Source organism: Cuculus canorus, chromosome 17 (assembly GCF_017976375.1).
Source record: "Cuculus canorus isolate bCucCan1 chromosome 17, bCucCan1.pri, whole genome shotgun sequence".
Taxonomy (NCBI): domain Eukaryota; kingdom Metazoa; phylum Chordata; class Aves; order Cuculiformes; family Cuculidae; genus Cuculus; species Cuculus canorus.
Genome location: NC_071417.1, coordinates 4,921,001 through 4,941,013, shown reverse-complemented (window position 1 = coordinate 4,941,013; position 20,013 = coordinate 4,921,001). Strand labels below are relative to the sequence as shown.

Genomic DNA, 20,013 nt, shown 5'->3' with positions numbered 1-20,013 from the left:
ATGACAAATCACTTTTGTGCTTAGGCCTTACTTGTTCTGAAATGAGTTTCATTTAGAAACACTGAACAGATTCAGCCATTTTCCAGTGCCAACTGTCAGGTGCAGACGTGCAACTTCTGCAGATCAGCTCTTGCAAAGCTTCCTAAGGCTGTAATACCTTTCCTTAAGACCAAAGTGCCACCACTTTTGTCAGCTCCCTAGTCTTGGGAGGAAATAATGAGACATGTATGCACAAACCAACCTCCCAGGTTATTTCCTTCACTTTGGAAGAGCTTTACTGAAAGCATTGTGTTATATAAGGAAAGGATAAGGACACTGCAAGGTGGACTCAGGATTCCTTACTTACGTGGCTTGAAGAGACAAGAGATGTTGGATGAGGGATTCCTGGATGAGGGAAAGGCTGTGGATGTAGTCCTCTTGGACTTCAGTAAAGCCTTTGACACAGTTTCTCACAGCATTCTGCTTCAGAAACTGTCAGCCTCTGGAGAGGCGCACACTCTCCTGGGTGGAAAACTGGTTGGATGGCCCAGAGAGTGGTGGTCAATGGAGTTAACTCCAGCTGGAGGCCAGTTACAAGTGGGGTTCCTCAGGGCTCAGTACTGGGTCCAGCCCTGTTCAGTGTCTCTATTAATGACCTGGATGAAGGCATTGAGTGCACCCTCAGCAAGTTTGCAGATGACACTAAGCTGGGTGGAAGTGCGGATCTGCTGGAGGGTAGGGAGGCTCTGCAAAGGGATCTGAACAGGCTGAGACCAATGGCATGAGGTTCAACAAGGCCAAATGCCGGGTCCTGCACTTGGGGCACAACAACCCTATGCAGTGCTACAGACTGGGAGAAGTCTGGCTAGAAAGCTGCCTGGAGGAGAAGAACCTGGGGGTGTTGGTTGACAGTGACTGAACATGAGCCAGCAGTGTGCCCAGGGGGCCAAGAAGGCCAATGGCATCTTGGCTTGTATCAGAAACGGAGTGACCAGCAGGTCCAGGGAGGTGATTCTCCCTCTGTACTCAGCACTGGTGAGACCACACCTTCAGTACTGTGTTCAGTTCTGGGCCCCTCACCACAAGAAGGATGTTGAGGCTCTGGAGCGTGTCCAGAGAAGAGCAATGAAGCTGCTGAGGGGGCTGGAGAACAAGTCTTATGAGGAGCGGCTGAGAGAGCTGGGGTTGTTTAGCCTGGAGAAGAGGAGGCTGAGGAGAGACCTTATTGCTCTCTACAACTACCTGAAAGGAGGTTGTGGAGAGGAGGGAGCTGGGCTCTTCTCCCAAGTGACAGGGGACAGGACAAGGGGGAATGGCCTCAAGCTGTGCCAGGGGAGGTTCAGGCTGGACATCAGGAAAAAATTTTTCACGGAAAGGGTCATTGGGCACTGGAACAGCTGCCCAGGGAGGGGGTGGAGTCACCTTTAAGGGATAGGTGGATGAGGTGCTGAGGGGTATGGTTTAGGGAGTGTTAGGAATGGTTGGACTTGATGACCCAGTGGGTCCTTTCCAACCTGGTGATTCCATGATTCTATGTTTGTGCAAAAATTTTCCCAAACATGTGGTCTGAGTGTACAATGAAATGGAAAAAATTCTTGGATATTTCTCTGCTGTGAATTGCTCTATGAGAAGTTTGGCTCAGGATTTCAATACTACAGAAGCTGGCTAGTGTTTCATTGATAAATGAAGAAATCTCTTGCATTGGAAGACAGTATTAATAGCACACACGTGTGTGTGTTTGCATGTGTCTGTGTATTGAGTTGCCTTGGAAACGAGAAGAGAAAGTGCCATGAACCAGAACACGCTTTCCATTTAAGGAACACTTGTGCTGTTGTGAAACTACATATAAAAATAATCTTCACTCATTCATTCTGTAAGCATCTTGCCACAAAGAGCAGCGTACAATGCGAGTATGTGGATCCCAGGTGAAGATGACAGAAAGCCACTTGACTTTAGTTTTGAACATAGTGTGGAACAAATGAGTTAACGTTGGGGAAGTTGCTGATAATGCGGTAAAAAATGTATGCAATTATAAAAAAAAAAAAATCACAATGCTCCAGGTGAGTATTAAAGTTACTGAGATAAGAAATAAACCTAGTGTACTCACATTGCAAAACAAAGCGCACATTTTTACCTTACATATAAGGAGCAGCTGTTTCAGCATATTGGCCTCAAACGCAGTATGTTGGAACAGCTGTCCAAGTGGTTTGGAGGTTAATTTACTCAATTAATCATTGTGTATTTTTTTTTCAATTTATAATAATGTTTGTGAGCATGTGAGGAAAATATTAAATATAATATTTTAGTCATCTGTGAAATGTGTATCAGGAAACTTAGTGAGAAGAAATTCGGTCTTCAGCGTGACACAGGATCTTGGAGAAATGAACATGCCAATAGAGAAGCTGATCTGAGTAGCCAAATTCCAGTGGTTTTTTTAAACCTAAATTTCAGGAGATAGTTGCTAGCAAGATTAGTCTGTGAGACAGAAAAAGCTTGGACTTTATGCCAAAGTTCTGTGAAGAAAGTGCATAAGAACATTCTCTGATGGCTGGTGTTTCCAAGTCATCTAGGAGCCTCCACCTCAAGTAACCTGCAAGCTGCGTTTCATGTGGTCTAAACAAAACTCTTTGGGCTGCAGCCTGGAAGTGCAAACCAGCTAAACCATTTGGTGACTGATGCATGGCCAAAGGATGTCAGTGTGGAGGTTGCATGGCAACCTCTGGTGCATTTGGACAGGTGATGCTCAGGATTGGGTGCAGAGCAGCACAGTGTGTTACTCATTTCTTGTGCCAGAGCCTCTTGGGGCAGCTGGAAGTTGTCCATCAGTGCCCTTCCTGCGCTGCCACAGAGAGAAGGGCAAGAGAGATGCCATACAATTAACACAGGCTGTGTTGTTATAATTGTCCAAGCTATTCCTCAGTGAGACTTTGCCCTGGAGTGAGGTGTGTTCTCAGGTGAATTATGCTCTGAAAACCATGCACACATGAAAAGGCTTCTGCTCCCACCTCATTTGAATTCATTTTGCAACATTTTATGAATGGAATCCTAGAACACAGCACACTTTCTGCGTGTTCACTGCCATCAAGTTGCAGACAGCCACTGTCAGAAAAATCCTCTGGCAATCCGTTTGACCAGAAATAGATAAGATCTAAATTTCCAACCTTCCTAAAATTCACTGCACATGTAAAAATAGCAAAATATTTATATATCATATCTCAGTGCATCTTTTATGTCAGTGTTTATATTTAATCAAATGTAGGGGGTTTGTCTTTATTTTCCCCAAACAACCATGCAGAACAAGTGGGAAGAGTTATTACGAACACTGGTGAAATATAGACTACAGCAGGCACACACAGGTATGCTTAGTGGCTTCTAAAGTCTTTTCCTCTGCACTAATTTTCCCAGATTTTAGGTTTATTCCCCTCTGGACTGAGTAGCAATGCATGCTGGAATGAGGCTTTTTAGATTGAAACTGTTTATGAGATTCTTGGCCAGGAAAAGAGAGGAAAAAATCCCAAAACAAAACAGAAATGCTGCTGCAGGAAGGAGGTTGCTGCAAACCATGCCTGCCTGGAGACAGCGCTGTCAGAGGGCTGCCTCCTGAAATGCTTCTGCTTAATATTTCCAAGGTTGATTCTGTCTCAGGCTGTTGCTTTTTCTCAGCCTCATCAGTGACACAGCCCAGTGCTACCTGTCCAGAAAACTTACACGTCATCTTCTCTTCCACTCCAGTCACAACTTGTCTTTAGGAAGAAGTAAGATTGCAGTTTTATTCTGGGTTGTTCTCCGTAATCGCTTTTGTCAGCTTGCATTGGATATATGTACCAGAGGTCAATTACAGCTCTGCTGGGGGAAAATCCAAGACTAAATCAACAACAACTTGCACAATTGCCTTCATTAGCAAAGATGAAGAAAAACAGTATTAAAATGCCAGGTACTGCTGCATTTAAGAGAGTGTAACCTTTGGGGAGTTAGTTAAATGTCAATGTCATTTAACAAAAATGAACAACAAATAGAAAGCTATGTTTGATGCAGTAGCTGTGGTCCTGTGACTTTTAAAGTTGGGCATTAGTTGACCACTTTGTATCGTATTGACCATGAATAGAAAAACATTTGTCCTTCAAAACTAACCTGCAGTGAAGCAGGAGAATGTGGAGTAAAACTTTTGATCATCTTTTACTGCTTTCTGCTACAAGGTGCCTCCTGACAGTAGTTCTTGGGCTTTTGGGAAATGATGAAGTTGCATCATAGCAAAGAAACAAAGATGTATTGAGACACAGTTTTTGTTTCAAGATCCAATTAATCTGTTTTCAGATCATTGTTGTTGCTTAACAATTTGAAATTTCAGTAGGATAAATGAGATGCTTGATTCACCATGTTCGTACTAATTTCTTCATGTAGACTTTATTTTTCCAATGCTGAGATTCAGATTTTGTAGGTGAATACTCTTACCTGGTTTTGCTTTCATGCATTCATGGCATTAGTTTAAATATAAACATGCTTCATTTGTGCCATGACTACTGCTTTTATTCCTAAAGTGCTGCCCACCAGCTATGAACTAGAGGTAAAATGTTGGTGGCCTTTGAATGAAATATTTTATGATTTGGTTTATGAAGACCCTCCTTCCTTGGAGGAACACATTGAAGACAGAAGATGTGGGAGGTTCTGGCCCACATCTGTGCTGTCAAGAGCATTTCCCTCACCGAGGATGTACAACGTGGCTGAATACCTCAAGGTGTCAGAAAAGAAGGGAAAGAGCCAAAATTATAAGGTGAAGTGTAAGGTGAGGAGAATTTGCTCTTTTCTGTGTTGTAATTGTATAGGGGTGCTTTCAACTGGAAGCACTTTTGAGCTGGAACTCTGCGTTACATTTATGAAGGCCTTTAGGTGCAACACAGTTTGCACCTTTAGGTTTCCTTTCTTTGTCAGTTCTTTGCTAAAATGATGTGTTAAAATGCCAGAAAATGTTACCTTTTCCTAAACTGTGTCTTCTGTAAAAAGCATCTTCCCTTGTATTTGCCTGTCCATCTAGCAGGAGCGATGACTATGCGGCAAGAGGACGCCATCGGCTGCGGTATAAGAAAGAATATTGTATTAAACCTGGCCTTCTTCCCACCTTACAGTAGTAAACAATTTGAAATTGGTACTGCAAAAGAAGAAGTAAATGTAGTGTCATTTGGAAATCTGCCTATTTTTAAAGGAAAAGTAAAGAATGAATGGTTACCGCAGCCAATTTTAAGGAAGGTAAATTTCTTTAATGGAGGCAAATAACAAATATTCATTCCATTTAAACTGTCCAGTAGCAGTGATCTAATTTCTCTTTGCAACTGAGTCAGGCTGTGGAATTTTCTGTCTCACATTAAGTAAAATGGCAGCAAATGGGAGGCATTTTCCTCCACCAAGATTGTTCTTGAGTTCTTCAATACGAATTGGTTAATTCTCTTATTACTCTCTTGGTGTATTAATTTATCTTTCTGGAAGATCGGTATTTTTCCCGTTACTCATAATGTAACAGGTTCCAAAGAAACAAATTGTAAGGTTTCAATTTGAGTAGTGGCTTAATGACACCTAAAGGGCAATTATGAAGATAATCCTTTGGAAGCAAATATAGAAGTAATTTTTGCATTTTCCTTCTGTCCTTCAGTGCTTTTTGTTGAGATGGAAAACCCAGTGAGAACTGCTTCATACAGTTTCAAACAGTTTAAAACTAAAAGTTTAAAAACTACATTGGAGTCCCTGTTTGGACTGACTTTAGTGCTGAGGGTAAGGACAAGGAACCATTGTTAAGTTTCTTTATCAGAGAAACATGCTGTGATTCTGATAAATATATGTTTTCATAGAATAATAAATGGAAGACCTTTGTCTATTTACAGAATGCTTCTATTGAAAACCAATAACACTGTCACTTTTTATTTCTACTCCTGAGAAACATTAATGTCACCCCCCTTGTCTGCTATTGTCTTGTTCCTTTTTGAACCACTTGTGAGATGACATTGGAAGCCCTCTCAAAGCAGAATGTTTGGCAGTAGTTTCATATTGAGAGGTATTTTGTGATCTTTCTTGAGTGCATTTGGCTATCTGTGGCATTAGTGGATATGCTGATATGCCATCATCTTTTTCTTCCTAAGAAAAGTGACAGGTAATACAGTATTTCTTTCTTTCCTTGTGTCTGGTTGCTTGATTTGTAGCTCTCAATATTTCTTCACCATCACCGATATTTGTTTTGCTGCACACCTGAATTTCAGTTAACCAACCAACAAATCAACTATTTGAAATGTTATGCAAGAAGGCTATTTAGTAGGAGAGATGTAGGAACTGATAACGCTATACAGAACCAACAGCCCGAAGACAGCAAGTTTGAGTGTAACCTCTCAGAAAAAGTATGGACATGGGGAATATGGATTCAGTTTCTCGGTCTGCCACCAGCTTGGTTGGGGTTTCTTCTGTCTCAGTTATTCTAGCTGTATAATGAAAAGAACTGTTGTGTTGTCCTTGGCAGAACTGAGCTCTGTTTTTGAAGTATTGTGGAACGACAAGATACTATAAAGAGTAATTTAAATAAATCATTCTATATATAATTTTTAGAACAGATGAAAGAGAGACAGGGGAAAAGATGAAAAATTAAATAGTTTGATCCTGATTTCACAGGACGTTTACATTTGTGTAACTTTATGGTCTTTATTATAATTACTCCCTCTTGCATCAGTCAAGCTGAGAGCAGAATCTAGTCAGTCTTATTTTTTGGCTCACACATCCTTAAAACGTTCTTTAGTTTAAAGGACTCTGTCTCTTAAAAGCTGATGGACTCTGGAAAAATACTGATGTTCTGAAAGTAGCTTTTGAAACACATATGATATTGTCCTAGACTGCAAGAAATAAATACACTGCACAAGAGTTCACTGAGAAATTCAATCATGAAAACAAAAAAGGGATTTCATTCTGAACTTGAATTAAAAAAAGAGGTTATTCTTTGTAAAAGTAGAGCAAAAAAAAAAGAAATAATCAGACATAGGGCCATGTCAGAACAAGGCAGCGCTTCTGAGCAGGTACAAAGTGAACAGACTGAAAAATTAAATTGAAGAACAAAATTCAAACCAAGAAAAAGGAAGGAAAAAACCTCCAGTAGTCCTTAGATCAGTCAGAAGACTCTCAAAACCTTACCTCGAATAAATCAACATTCTTATTTGAAAAAATTCACAGTTTTTAATTTTAACTTTTTTTCAAAAGAAAAATATTCTCAAAGATGTCTTTTTTATGCTTTTTTGATTTTTGTCAAGAAACTTTTTTTTTTTCTTCTCATCAAAAAAGTTTCCAGGCTGTTCTAAACACAGGCAGGAGACATTTTCTGTAGTGTTTAAGTAGAAAGTTAGTGTTGAAGAGTTGAAAGGCAACATTTCATTTAAACGGAGTGGCAGTGCAAGGATGAGCAAGGAACAGTTGATAGATGCTCCCAAAATCAGCAAATGAAACACCGGAAAGCTGTGAGTGTGCAAGGACGGTAAAGCCTTGATGCCTGGGCTGGCTACAGGTGTGTTCTCCTTTTTATTTCCACTGCATCAAATACAGCAGTAGGCGGCTTTGTGAAGTGAAGTAGATAAAAGGCATGGTTTTATCATCTGTGAAGTCCATGCCACTGCAGGAAACGTGCTGTGCTGTAAAAAATTGTTAGGAGTACTGTTAGCTCCGAGGAGTAAAGGAGCTAAAAGGGATGTATAAGTACTGATTGTTTATAATATCGAAAGCAGGAAGGGATAGTGTTTCTGTCCCCTAATTCTAGACATCAAGTCTAAACCAGACATCTGAGCCTGTTAATATGCTGTGGAGAGAGATAAAACTTCCAAAGTGTCACTTATGCTGTCCTAAGACAGGTGACTGAGGCAGGAACTGCCAGGGAATGAATTACTGCCTGCAGGCACTTTGGGAGAACAGAGCAAATAGAGGGAGAGCAGAGGATGGGAAACGGGCTGTTTCCAAAGTGTCTGCCGCCTGAAAAGCCAATCGTGCAGCAGTGTGCGTGCGCTTTACCGCTCAGAGCAGTCAAATGCACACTCATGAAATTCCTTAAATGGATAAAATAAGGAAGTACAGCACTCTGGTCCTGACAGATAAGATAGATCATCTTCAAGAAAAAAAAAACATACTTCTTTGAGTCAGGCATGGGTCTTTCCTATCAGATCCGTGTTCTTTGGCAAATGATATCCTCCTTTTGTAGGAGGGTGAATGTGAGCATCTAGTAGATTTCTATGCCATTATAAACTCCATGATGCTCTTCTCAAATATAGTTAATAAGTCTATGAATCTAGCTCTGTCTGGAAAATACAACTCTTTATTGAATTTACTGGGTACCTTATGACCTCTGTATTCACAGCAGTGTTTGAACTATCCTGAGGGAGAAAGTATAAATTCCAGTTCTCCTAAACCCTCTGTTTAGCGAATGCTAGACAACTGTCTTCTGTCAGGGGATTTCGGAGAAAATGTCACAGTCGCTTTCCTATGCATCTTGTGCTGTTCACAAATAGGTATTCCTAAGCCGTAGCCACTCTGTGAATGGCTTAACAAAATAAGTCACCGTGGCCGAAGTCCACACTCTCTCCATGAGAGGATGCTCCTGCAGGATGCTGGGAAGTAGCGTAGACGTGCTGTAATTAATTTGTTTATTTTTCTATAGCATTAAACAGCTGTTATTACAGAAGGACATGGATTTCTGCCCAGGTAGTACTCATGACAGAAGATGGGCACACAGATTGCAGGAGTGATATGCAACCTTCTGTTTCGATGTCTGTAATTTTGCGTTTGTGAAACTGGAGCCTTTTCAAGCCAGTGAGTGGCCAGCTCACCATTGCACCGGTGAATTTCCTTCAGAAAACCCCCTTCCATCCTGCTCCAGTAGACAGTGTGGTGACAAGAAAAGGAATTAAGAGAAGTGTCTGTAAAAAGTTCTTCAAAATGACCATCCATGATGTTGTTAAATATTATTAAGCCTGTGGGACAAAGAAAGAGAGACACAAAATTATATCTTTGACTACTATTGGCACTCAATTGAATCCAATAGTTATGTTCCATAAACTAGACAAAGCATGGCTTCTCTAGATTTTTCCGTGGAAAAAAACAATGCCTTTGAAGACTGTTCATATTATTGTTTCACGGCTATCTGGAAACAATCATCAGTGTATCAGTTTGTACTGAGACTCATGTCATTGCCTCTTAGTAGACAGTTTTACCCATTGTGCATCATCTTGAATCCAGGAGCATGGTGTTTGATTTCAGTTGGAGATGACCCATGCTTTTATTAAGTCAGAATGTGATCTTGTTTTTCTGGAATAAAAAGGAAAAAACAAATCCTTAAATGAACCATAAAATTCTAAATATGCTTAAAAATAGTTGCCAGTCACTTACTATTGAGAAGAACTGGCACAAGTCTATCAGATGAGTGCTCAGGTGCTATACGGATCTCTAAACACAGTGTAAATTCCAGTGTGAGTGACTGGCAGAGTTTAACATACTTTTAGGCTGACTTTAGGTCCTGTATTTCTTAGTATATCAGAATATCCCCAAACACAAGCTGGGAACTCCTGATTCTGTTCTCTGTGCAGACAACTGAAGTCAGATGTGTGATAGTTGCTCTCCAGGTGAAAGAATTTCCCATTCCTTCTATCTCAGGTATGCACTTCAGAGCAGTGGTGTCATGACATTTAACAGAGCAGGTTTAGAGAATAAACTCTACTGGGACATAATGGGCAGAAGTGAAACAGCGTAAGCCCAGTCTCAGGAAAGGTCTTCTGCTCATGCAGCAGACACCGGTACTTAGCTGAGACAGTGGAGACTGCCTGACAGGTTGCAATTACTTCTGCCAAGTGCACCAGGCTGTGTTCTGAACCTTTGCTTAATAGGGGCAGATCTGTTCTGAGTTATGAAAAATAAAATAAAACTGCCTCAGGTCATAGATATGACAGTATCAGAGCTTTTAATCAGGTTTCACCTTCAGCAGCAGGTTTTGCTTATTCATCCTACATAAACCTCAAAATGAGCTGAATTTCCATCATAAAAAAACACATGGAAATGGAATAAATCTCAGCTTTAGTTTCCATGAACTTTGAGACAGAATTACCGCTCCAGCTGATTGCGTGTGCCAGGTACACTCTGCTAAAATGAGAGCTTCCTTCAGTGTATCTGTGGCAAAAAGACAAGTTATGAAATAAGATTCCACTTTGGAGTCTTTGTATCATGCTTTCTTTGTGCTATAGCAAATTGTTTTTGCGGCACACACTAATATACATCTAGAACAATATTCAATTAGGCTAATAGTTGCTGCTTACATTGTTCCATAAGAATCGGTGATTAAGAACCTCTCTGTATGGTTCAGTTTACATGAATTGATTTCTTCTACTGAATATGTGCACCTGCCTGTTCTTCCTTTGGGATCCCGATATGAAGTCAAGCTATTAAGCAGGTAAACAAAGGAGATAAAGGATGACCTTTAACTTTGACACGATAGCCAGCAGTGTTTGTGATTTGCCATCTGTCATAACGGATCACTCCGGGTAGTGATTTGTTGGATAAGAAGCTTGAAGTGAGGAAACAGCTGAAGACAGAGGAAGGTTGGAGGGGAGCAGGAATGACCTTCTAGCAACACGTATGCTTTTTAGGGTGGGAGGACTCATGCATGGTGTTCGCTCTGACACCTGAAACCTTGGCAAACAGTTGATTCCGCAAGTGGCTCCACTGCAATGTTGTTTGCAGAGTAAGGAGTTAGCTGTTGATCAGCCCTTTCCTCGGACGGGTAATGTGAACTCCTTTCGTGTGCACAGCCTCTGCGGACATGAGTCCTGGGCAGGCAGGATTGCCAGTTCAGCCCACGAATAACGACTGCTCAGCCATCTGCCACAGCCCAGCAGCGCTCCTGCCAGCATCACTGGGGGGTCTGATTCCTCGGCGTGAAAGGGAAGGACAGTAGGAATGTAAGGAGGAAACAGGGCCAAAGAACAAAGTAAGCTCTTCTGCAAGAGTATTTATGTTTTCTGATGTTTCATAAACACATAATCCCAGTTGTTCATTCTTACCATTGGGTGATATAATGGTATATCTTACCTGATATAATGATGGAAAAATATAAATAGCTTTATAGCAACCAGGCTTCATTAATATGTATTGGAAACATAAAATGGTATTCAGCTATCGGGGGGAAAAGTACAGAATTGCTTTGGATTATAATAATTTCAGCAAAGCATCTAATTTATATATTAAGCTTGCTTAATGGACTTCTATTGCCTTGCTCTTTGATCTGAAGAAAAAGGTAGTGAATAATTTATCAAATATAAAAAAACTCTGCTGGCCCAGCCCACACGTCACAATCTGCTCTATAATTTACATTTTTTAAAATATGCCAGTTTCAGGCAGGAGAACTAGTTCCTAAAAATTCCTTCTAATATTACAAATGTATTTTCATGAGGTACACTCTGGGGAAAAAAAATAATAATGAAGGAATGCAATTCGGCAGACAAATGTTTCAGCTCTGTGCCTTCTTCACTAAAGACAGTCATTTCAGCTAAATGCCAAAAGGCATTTAGCTGTAGCATTTGTCAGTGGAATAGGGTTGGCTTTCGGTTTCCCTCCTGATTTACAATTGAGTGTTTATTGGGTTTACTGTACTGTAGCATGTTTTGTTAACCTCTCAAAAACCACATCCAGCTTGTGCATTAGTCACAAAGATGATATCTGTCATGGTAAGCTGGGTCAGCGCGGGGCTTTTGTGCCCTGCCAGACTTCATGGAAAGGATGCTGACCATTCCCAAAGGGGCAGGAAAGATGTGCTGGTGTTGTGGTTTAATCCAGCAGGCAGCTAAACAGCATGCAGCCATTCACTCGCTCCTCTTGCGGTGGGATGGAGGAGAGACTAGGAAAGAAAAGGTAAAACTCATGGATCCAGATAAAGACAGTTTGATGGGACAGAACAAGAAGGGAAGATAATAGTGATAAAAGAATATACAAATCAGGTGATACATAGTACGGTTACTCACCACCTGCTGACAGATGTCCGGCCCATCCCCGCGCAGCTGCCATCACCCTCTGGCAAGCTGCCCCCAGTTGCATTTTTCGGCATTATGTTATACGGTATGGAATGTCGCTTTGGCCAGTCTGGGTCCTGGCTGTGTCCGCTCCCAGCTGCCCGCGCACCCGCAGCCTCCTCGCTGGTGGCCAGCATGAGAAGCTGAAGAGTCCTGAACTTAGCGTAAGCACTGCTTAGCAACAACAAAACCTCAGGGCGTCATCTGTATTAATCCCATCCTAAATACAAAACACAGCACTTAACCAGCTGCTAGGAAGAAAGCTGAAACCAGGACAGCTTCCAGCTCTGAGATGGAGTCTAAGTAACCCGTGTCCAGCTCCTGAGATCATTTCTTGTGAGATGCATAATCTTATTTTTCTGTATCTCTATTTTTCAACCAGAAGAGGAGGGAAATACTGTGTCATGTTGGCTCACAGTTGGTAGGTGAACTGCCTTGGAGTCGCGTGCCTATGGCGGATTTAGGTTGGTGTGGTGTTGTTTAAAGCCTAATCATTGCGAATTTTGTGCGTGGAGTTCCTTGGTTGGTTCATGTCTATCTGTTGCAGTGATTCCTCAGTAATCCCTGGCTCTGGTCACATACACAGGCAGCAGCAGTGTTGGTAATCACAGCTCTATCATGACTCTTGACACGTCTCCCATTCACATTTACCTCCATTTGTCCAAAGCAATGAATTGTCAAACATTTACTAAGGCTGTGCGAAGGGTTTATTCATATTTAAATAAAGCCATTATCCTAGCCTTGAGTTTCAGTAGTTTTCTGTTCTTCCTCTTGAGTATTTCTCTCAGTAGTGCCATCTAATCAACTTTAGGTTTTAATTAAACAGCTGTCATTTGCTTCCTAGATCTGTTGCGACCTGATGTTGTATTAAATTTTAATTTAGCCTGGGCTGGATAAGAAGTAAGTTCCTTCAGACAACAAAGAAATGCTATTACCAGGTTACAGTTGTAATTAAGAAGAGCTGTGCTGAAGTGCTAATGCATTCAGGTACGAAGAAGGAGCTGGAGATAAACATGCATTACAGGGATAGAGCCTGCAATGTGAACGTGTAGCTTCCACCCAGGCTGCTTGAATTGAAGGTTTTGGTCAAGATATTGCAGCTGAAACCCTTGACAAAAGAAACAGGAAGGGATCCTCAGTCTTTCACCTGGGACGTTGCATTGTCAGCAGTTAGAAGTTTGTGCTGGTGGTCCCTGGGTGATGTTCCAGATGTTTCACTGCTGCTGTGCCATTCGGGGAGACCTGCCCAGTAAATCAACATTATTGCCCCGCTTTACAGTTCAAATGCAGTTAGGAATAAACCAGCACAGGTAGCTTAAATTCAGTAACTCTTTTTTTTTTTTTTTTTTCTGCAGTAAACCCTACCATGGAAATATGAAACAACAGAATCTAGATTAAAGTCTGTTACTTGTTGAAGATGCACTCAAAAATACCGAATGTTTATAAATCTAATGGACAGTCAATTAGTTCAGTTCTGCCTCTATATTTCTCCCTCACAGGAAATATATTTTTTTCAGTCTATAAATAGCCAGCTCTTAAAAAGGTCTTTACGCAGCCTATTACACTTGGGTAACACTTTTCCAGGTATCCGGCATCTGAAATATTGATTTATATAGCAGAGTTGCTTACCAGTGAAGTGTAGTTTTTGTGCAGGAGCAGCAGCTAATTAGCATGGTAGGTACCTGTATACGCTGGGAAGGAGGAAAGGTTAGGACAATGCTCGTGTCAAGAGCAGGGTGAGCATATTTCAGAGCACCCAGAAATGGCAGAGCGAGATGTCCTTTTAAGACCTTTGCTCTCTCACAGGGAGTTTATGAAAGGAATGCAAATGTCTTTATAAACTTTACATTATCCTTCAAAGCATCAAAGTCTGGTTTCAGCTTGGTAGCTAAGCAGTGCTCAGAGTTAAAAGGAGGCTAGAGGTTTTGTTTATTCTTTGTCACCTATGACGATCAACACCAAGGTGATACAGTGAATGGTGCAAAAACCAAAGGGGGAATTAGTTCAAGGCTGTTCAGAACCTGGTTCCATGTCTACTGAAGTCAAAAGAATCCTTTTATCTACAACTCAGTGGGGCTTTGGGTCAGGCTGTAATTGCACTCAAGTGCTGCCTGCCCCAGACGTGTAGGGGTAACATCTCTGTGCTAACATAGAGTGGCTTTGGAAGAAGAATTAGTTGTGTGTTGGTTGGTTGTGACCCTGGTGAAATGCTGTGACGCACTGAAGAGGAGTGACGGTTGTTGAAGAGTGGCTTAGAAATAGCATAGTGGCAGACTGCTTCTTGGGAGCATTTTGACACAGGACCACTGTGTCTCCATCATACATCTGGAAAATGTTTATCTTGAATTGATGGCTTAAGATTTATGGGATATTTGCTGTTGGTTTGGTGAAATCTAACTATAACACCTCTTCTCTGACATTCTTGTGGATGAAGCACCCTCAGTTTCTCTTTCTGATTGTTTTCTTTCACCTGACATTGCATTTTCTTAGTTTTGTTCCAACCTCAGTCTTTTTAAAGATTTTACAGTTGCTCTTTCACCGTTCCATTTTTGTCACATACTTCTCTCTTTCCCAGTGTCCCTCCCTCATAGATGGCAGCTGATTATAAATAAGCCCATTCAGCATAAACAAAAACTCAACAGTCATTTACTGTGTAAAACATCTGGTTTGTGCCTTGCAGAGAACAGACAAAGACAGTATATTTATTTCATAAGTTATTGTTCAGAAAGCATCTCTGTTTAGGATAAAACTTAAATGCATGCTTAAATCACATTCAAGTCTAAGTGTCAAGTTGAGCGCGTACTTTTAGTGCTGTTCAGAACAGAAATGGACTTGAGTACATGCTTAAATGCTTTTCTGCAACATGACTACCCATAAAGGTGTAGTAGACTATATTAGTTAGATGGCACTAGTGGTATTAGTACTTTAACTTATTTAATTTTGGGTGCTTTTTGTAGACATTTCCGAATATTGATTAATAATACATCTTAGTTGCAAGTATGTATTGGTCTTCTCTAGCTGTCCTTAGCTTGTGGTCAATGCCCATTATTTTCTATCAATCTAGCTAGCAGACAGGAGCAAATGATAGGGAATATATCTCTCTATTCGAGCTGCCATCAAATCTTTCACTGAAATCCATTTCTTCTTCCACCAATTCTAATAATGGAATTTAAAGTTAGATTAGTTAGATTAGAAGCAACTTTTTTTTTCCCCCCAACTGGCAAGCAATTAGTTTTATGGAAATTGAGAAATGAAAAGCAAATTGATTCAAAGCATGATTTCCTATTGTAGGCTTTCTGAGAAGGCGGAACTGAATCTCTGTGAAAGCAGAGATGGGTCCTTGCCCTGCACGTGTGTCAACTTAGGGGCTTGAAGTAAGCATGGCTGAAGCAGAAACAAGCTGCTCTATAGGCCTTTAGAGGCTGCTCCCCTCCAGGCTGCAGATCCGCTTGTATAAGGCAGGGACCTCTGTAGCAACTCATTTAGAGTAATTAATCAGACTGCAGCCACACTGAGACACAGAGGAAGACTGTGTTAATGGAGTCATTAGAGTGCCAGCACTTTGAATTCATCAGGATTAGAGATAAAAACGGTAAAGCATCTCTAGGTGGGATTTTGATGGGGAAAGATTAGAAAATTTGTACACGGATGACATTGCTTAGCTTGTAGCACCTTACCTTGTGCAGAGTTTTTCTTCTCATGTTAAGCCTCAGAAAGGGAAAAAGGTCAACTCTGGAATATTAAGGGAGAAATGCTGTTATTATAAGGCTCGATAATCCCCTCCCAAATCACTGGTATGATTTGGGATGAAGGGGTGAGAAGAGCTGCTGATATCCTCTGGAGATGGTACCCAATAGCACTGTGGTGCTGCCAAGCTGCAGATGTGCCTTCACACGTGATTGTTACAGATTTCATTGCCACAGCAGCCAAACCCATAGATGGGCTCAAAAAAGAGAAAATCCATGTATTTGTCAAAACCAGAGCTCGGTGGTCCGGATGCAATTTTTGGTTTACAAGGTTGCTAAACCATTGCCTGGAGAGAGCTTGAGGGGTATGTGCAAGGAAGAGTCACTTCTCTGCCCTGTCCCTGTCAGAGGGCAGGTTTGGGTTCGTCAGTCTGACCCCTGTGGCATTCTCTTGGTTTTATGCTTCTTTAACACCCATCCCTTGTTTCTGTGTGTGTGCATACAGGACACGGAGGTCCTTAACACAGCCATTCTGACGGGCAAAACAGTGTCTGTTCCAGTCAAGGTAGTTGCCGTGCAGGAGGATGGGTCTGTGGTCGATGTTTCAGACTCTACCGAGTGCAAATCAGCTGATGAAGATGTCATAAAGGTAAGGCACCCATGTGAAGTGGAGAACAGAGTCTTCATCCTTTTCTCCTTCACCACCACCACACTTGGATGTAGCCCACAGTTGGGATGTACATCAAACAGTTGTTTTACAACCACGACTCTTTCTGCGGTGGTGGGTTGTTTCCACTGGATGAGGAGGAGGGTGGTCCTCAGATGCTGTGCAGGGCTGCCACGTTGCCACAGACTGCAGCAGAGCCATTTGTACTGGCACGTTCCGTATGGCAGAGAGAGCCAGGGAGGCTGGAAGAGCAGTCCTAGCCTTTCTTCACTGGCCAGCCAGTGCTGATGAGAAAGAATGTTTTCTGATACATCCCACTTACAAAACTCAACCACCCACACAGGGATGTTTATTGAGTGGCTTTTTGGCATCCATTAATTAATTAATACTAATAACGTAGTATATTGTAACAGCATTCAGCAAGGTTTCCTACATGCTTCTCACTGGAGGAGCATGACAGAGAATAGAAAATAACCACCGTGTGGCAAAAATTCTAAAAACAAAAGCTGCGAGCTTTTAAAAAAATGTCACACCTTTCGTTTTCATTTTTCCTTTTTTTTAAAAAAAAATATATCCAACTGGTTTTCCCTCTGTGACATTGAGATGGAAATAGCATTAATGTGACTTCATCAAGACATTTACTGCTTGACTTCTGACACCATTGCATGGCTTTCAGCTTTTAGCTCATTATAATTTTTAGGCATAAAAGAAGCACTTTTGAATGTTTCGAACAGGTTTATTTGTTTTATTATGTGATTTGGAGGTGGTGGGTTTTTTTGTGTTAAACTTAAGAATTGATTACAATGAATTCTGTATAGGAATAAGGGGTTTTGTTATTATTTATGAGTTTCTTAGGGTAGCCCTAGAAAGACTTTTCTTTGTTGCAGTTCCAGATGATATATATAATATTAAAGTGCTATAAAAATAGGGAAGTATGGTCATCCTTAAAAATTAATTATCAGAAGAACAGACTATCTTGATAAATTTTGCTCTTTTTTTTTTTTTTTTTTCTGTGTACCATGCAACTGTTATCTGATTAGTGGCTATTATTTATCAGTTAATAAATATGAACAATTAATTGTTTGTTTTATAAACTCAAGCACTAAGATAGATATCATCAACATATTGCTGAGACTGTCTTTTCTTTGCACTTCAGAAAACCAGAACCAGATCTAAAAAATGGCTTATGGGGACTTTTGTTTCTATTGAGTTTCTGGTATTTCTAGGACTTGCTGTAGTAAGAGAATACTGGGCTGAACCAGATAGGAAAAGGTCAGGAAAAAGACTCCTAGCCCTCTTCCATTAATAAAATTAGTATATTGCAGATGTTAGGGAGATGTTCCATTTCAAAACATTCCCTGTTTAAAGGCATTTAGTTCAATTGGCAGTTTGTCAATATGGATCTCCTGTCACAGCTGGGCATGAAGTTATTCTGGTTCCCAGATTTAAAAGATCCACTGAATCTGGCAACTAAATAAGGCTTGACATGACCTCTGTGAGCAGACAGAAGATTTCCACTTGCAGTTGTGGATTTATACACTTCAAGAAAGCAAAGCTCTTGCCCTTTGACCACCTTTTTTTTTTTTTTCCTCTTCCCTCTTCAAAGCAGGTTGTATTTTTAGGTGGAAACAGACCTGCTCCAAAGTACCGCCAAGTTGATGGGTGTCCTCCCATTCCTTTCAGTGATCTGGAGAGAGCAGACCAAAACACAGGCCAAAATTCTAGACAGATTTTACACTACAATTCCTCTTTGGTTTTTTTTTTGGTAGTGATGAACTGGGTACAAATCAGGTCTTTGTTTCACTGCTTTGTGAAATTATTTGGGTACCAAATCACTGACAGCAAAAAAATGCCCCTGGGACTCTTTCCCAGACCTGGTACCCACCTTTGTAGTACATAGACTTAATGAAAAAACACCCAGGAGATCTGAATGTGGTTTTCATTGAGTTCATCGTGCCTCATCCTAGTGATATGAAATGGGAGTAATGTTATTTTAGTGAAAACCACAGCGTCCTTATAGTGGATCTCAGTCAGTAATTACTGGGAGGTGCTCTCAGACTGAATGCTGTTCAGGCATAATTTTTTAACTGGAAATGTATGTACTGGTTGCAAGATTGAAGCCGTAACGATTAATTAGCTGAGTTAAAATTTAGTGCAGGGTTTATGTGCCTATATTTTCTTTAGAAAAATGCATATTCCCTTTATAACCCCTTTGGTAAAGTCAGTCTTGACTTTGCTTCCAAATCTGTGTTGCCTTTTCTGTATAGGTTGTTCTGCTAAACCCTCTAATAAGAGCCGTCAGGCATTTTGGATGTAATTGCTTAATCTTAAGCATCTTTTCAGTGTTAATTTTGCCTTTATTGTTTTTTTGTAATTGGAGAGATATGCATATTCTTTTGGGCAGAACAAAGAGTGTTGCATTCTTAACCTTTTATTTCTGTTTAATAGCTAATGATTTAATGGACAATTAATGAGACAATTCTTTCATCACTGCTCTAACACCATTATTTTCAATTAAGACACAATGAATTGAAGTTAGTTCAAATAAACACAGTCTTTGGCCTAGGCTATTACATATTTATACAAAATATGCTTATCCGGGCAGCTACCAAGTTATCCCATTGATATAAATATTACTCAGAGATGGTCAAATAGATAGATGATGCACAGGTGATTTATCTGTAGGCAAGAGATGTGAAACTTTCCTATTCTAGGCCATATATTCCCTCAGTCTAACAGCTTAATAGCTTCCCAGCAAGAGATTATTTCTGTCCACGTTTTTCAAAGCCTATCTAATTAGTGGTAAATATAATGAAACACACCTATTACTTTCTGACCTTGCTTTTTTTTGACCTTAGTGTGATTTAATCCTCAAAGGAATCTCACAGGTAAACTTGCTTTGTTCAGCTACGATCCTTGGTCCATACAGTTGTAAAATACTGACCAATCATTTTAAATTTATCTGACTGTCCTCTAAAATTTTTTGATAGAAACATGACTGTAAGTCAGTGAAACTCATACACTTATTCGGTATTGAAAAGGAACATTTAATGCTGTTAGCATTTGAGGGAAAAGATTGGCTTTATGATTAAGGCACCGAAATGCTTCTCAGCATTAATTTCCATATCTCTTGCTGATTTCCTGTGTGACTGTGGGTAAATCACTCATTCCCTTCGGAATCTGGCTTCCTTATCTGCAAACAAAGCAGAGAAATACACCCTTTCCCCAGCCCCAGCCTCCCTTATGTAGATTCTGAATCTACTGTTGACTCTGAATGGACAAAATCCTTATCTCCACTAGAGTCTCATTAACTTTAGTGGTCTTCTGCCACAGGCTCAGCTTCTCTGCCAGTGTCCCGCTTTTCCTGTAAACCACTGCTAAACTACAACTGTGAAGCTGAAAAGAAAGAAATGGTGGAAATTTGATAGAATTTATGCACAAATATTTCAGCTACCCCAGTGATGGGCAGTACACTGAGAGATAAAGGAGCTGTAGGCTTGGTGCAATGAACTTTTCTCTATGTACCCTGAACCATGGAGCCTCAGTCTTCACAGGTAGGGGAAAAAAACCTTGAAAAAAAGATTAAAGCAGTTGTACCATGGCAAGGACCTCCTTT

At 40.6% G+C, this 20,013-nt stretch overlaps 1 protein-coding gene across 1 annotated transcript in view; it reads left to right on the top strand.

Moving 5' to 3' along the window:
• TMEM132B (transmembrane protein 132B) overlaps positions 1–20,013 on the top strand; it is a 260,407-nt gene that overhangs the window by 195,663 nt on the left and 44,731 nt on the right. Inside the window, exon 5 of the mRNA XM_009555727.2 lies at positions 16,236–16,379. Coding sequence (XP_009554022.2) covers positions 16,236–16,379 — 144 coding nt within the window. The remainder of the gene's footprint in view (positions 1–16,235; positions 16,380–20,013) is intronic.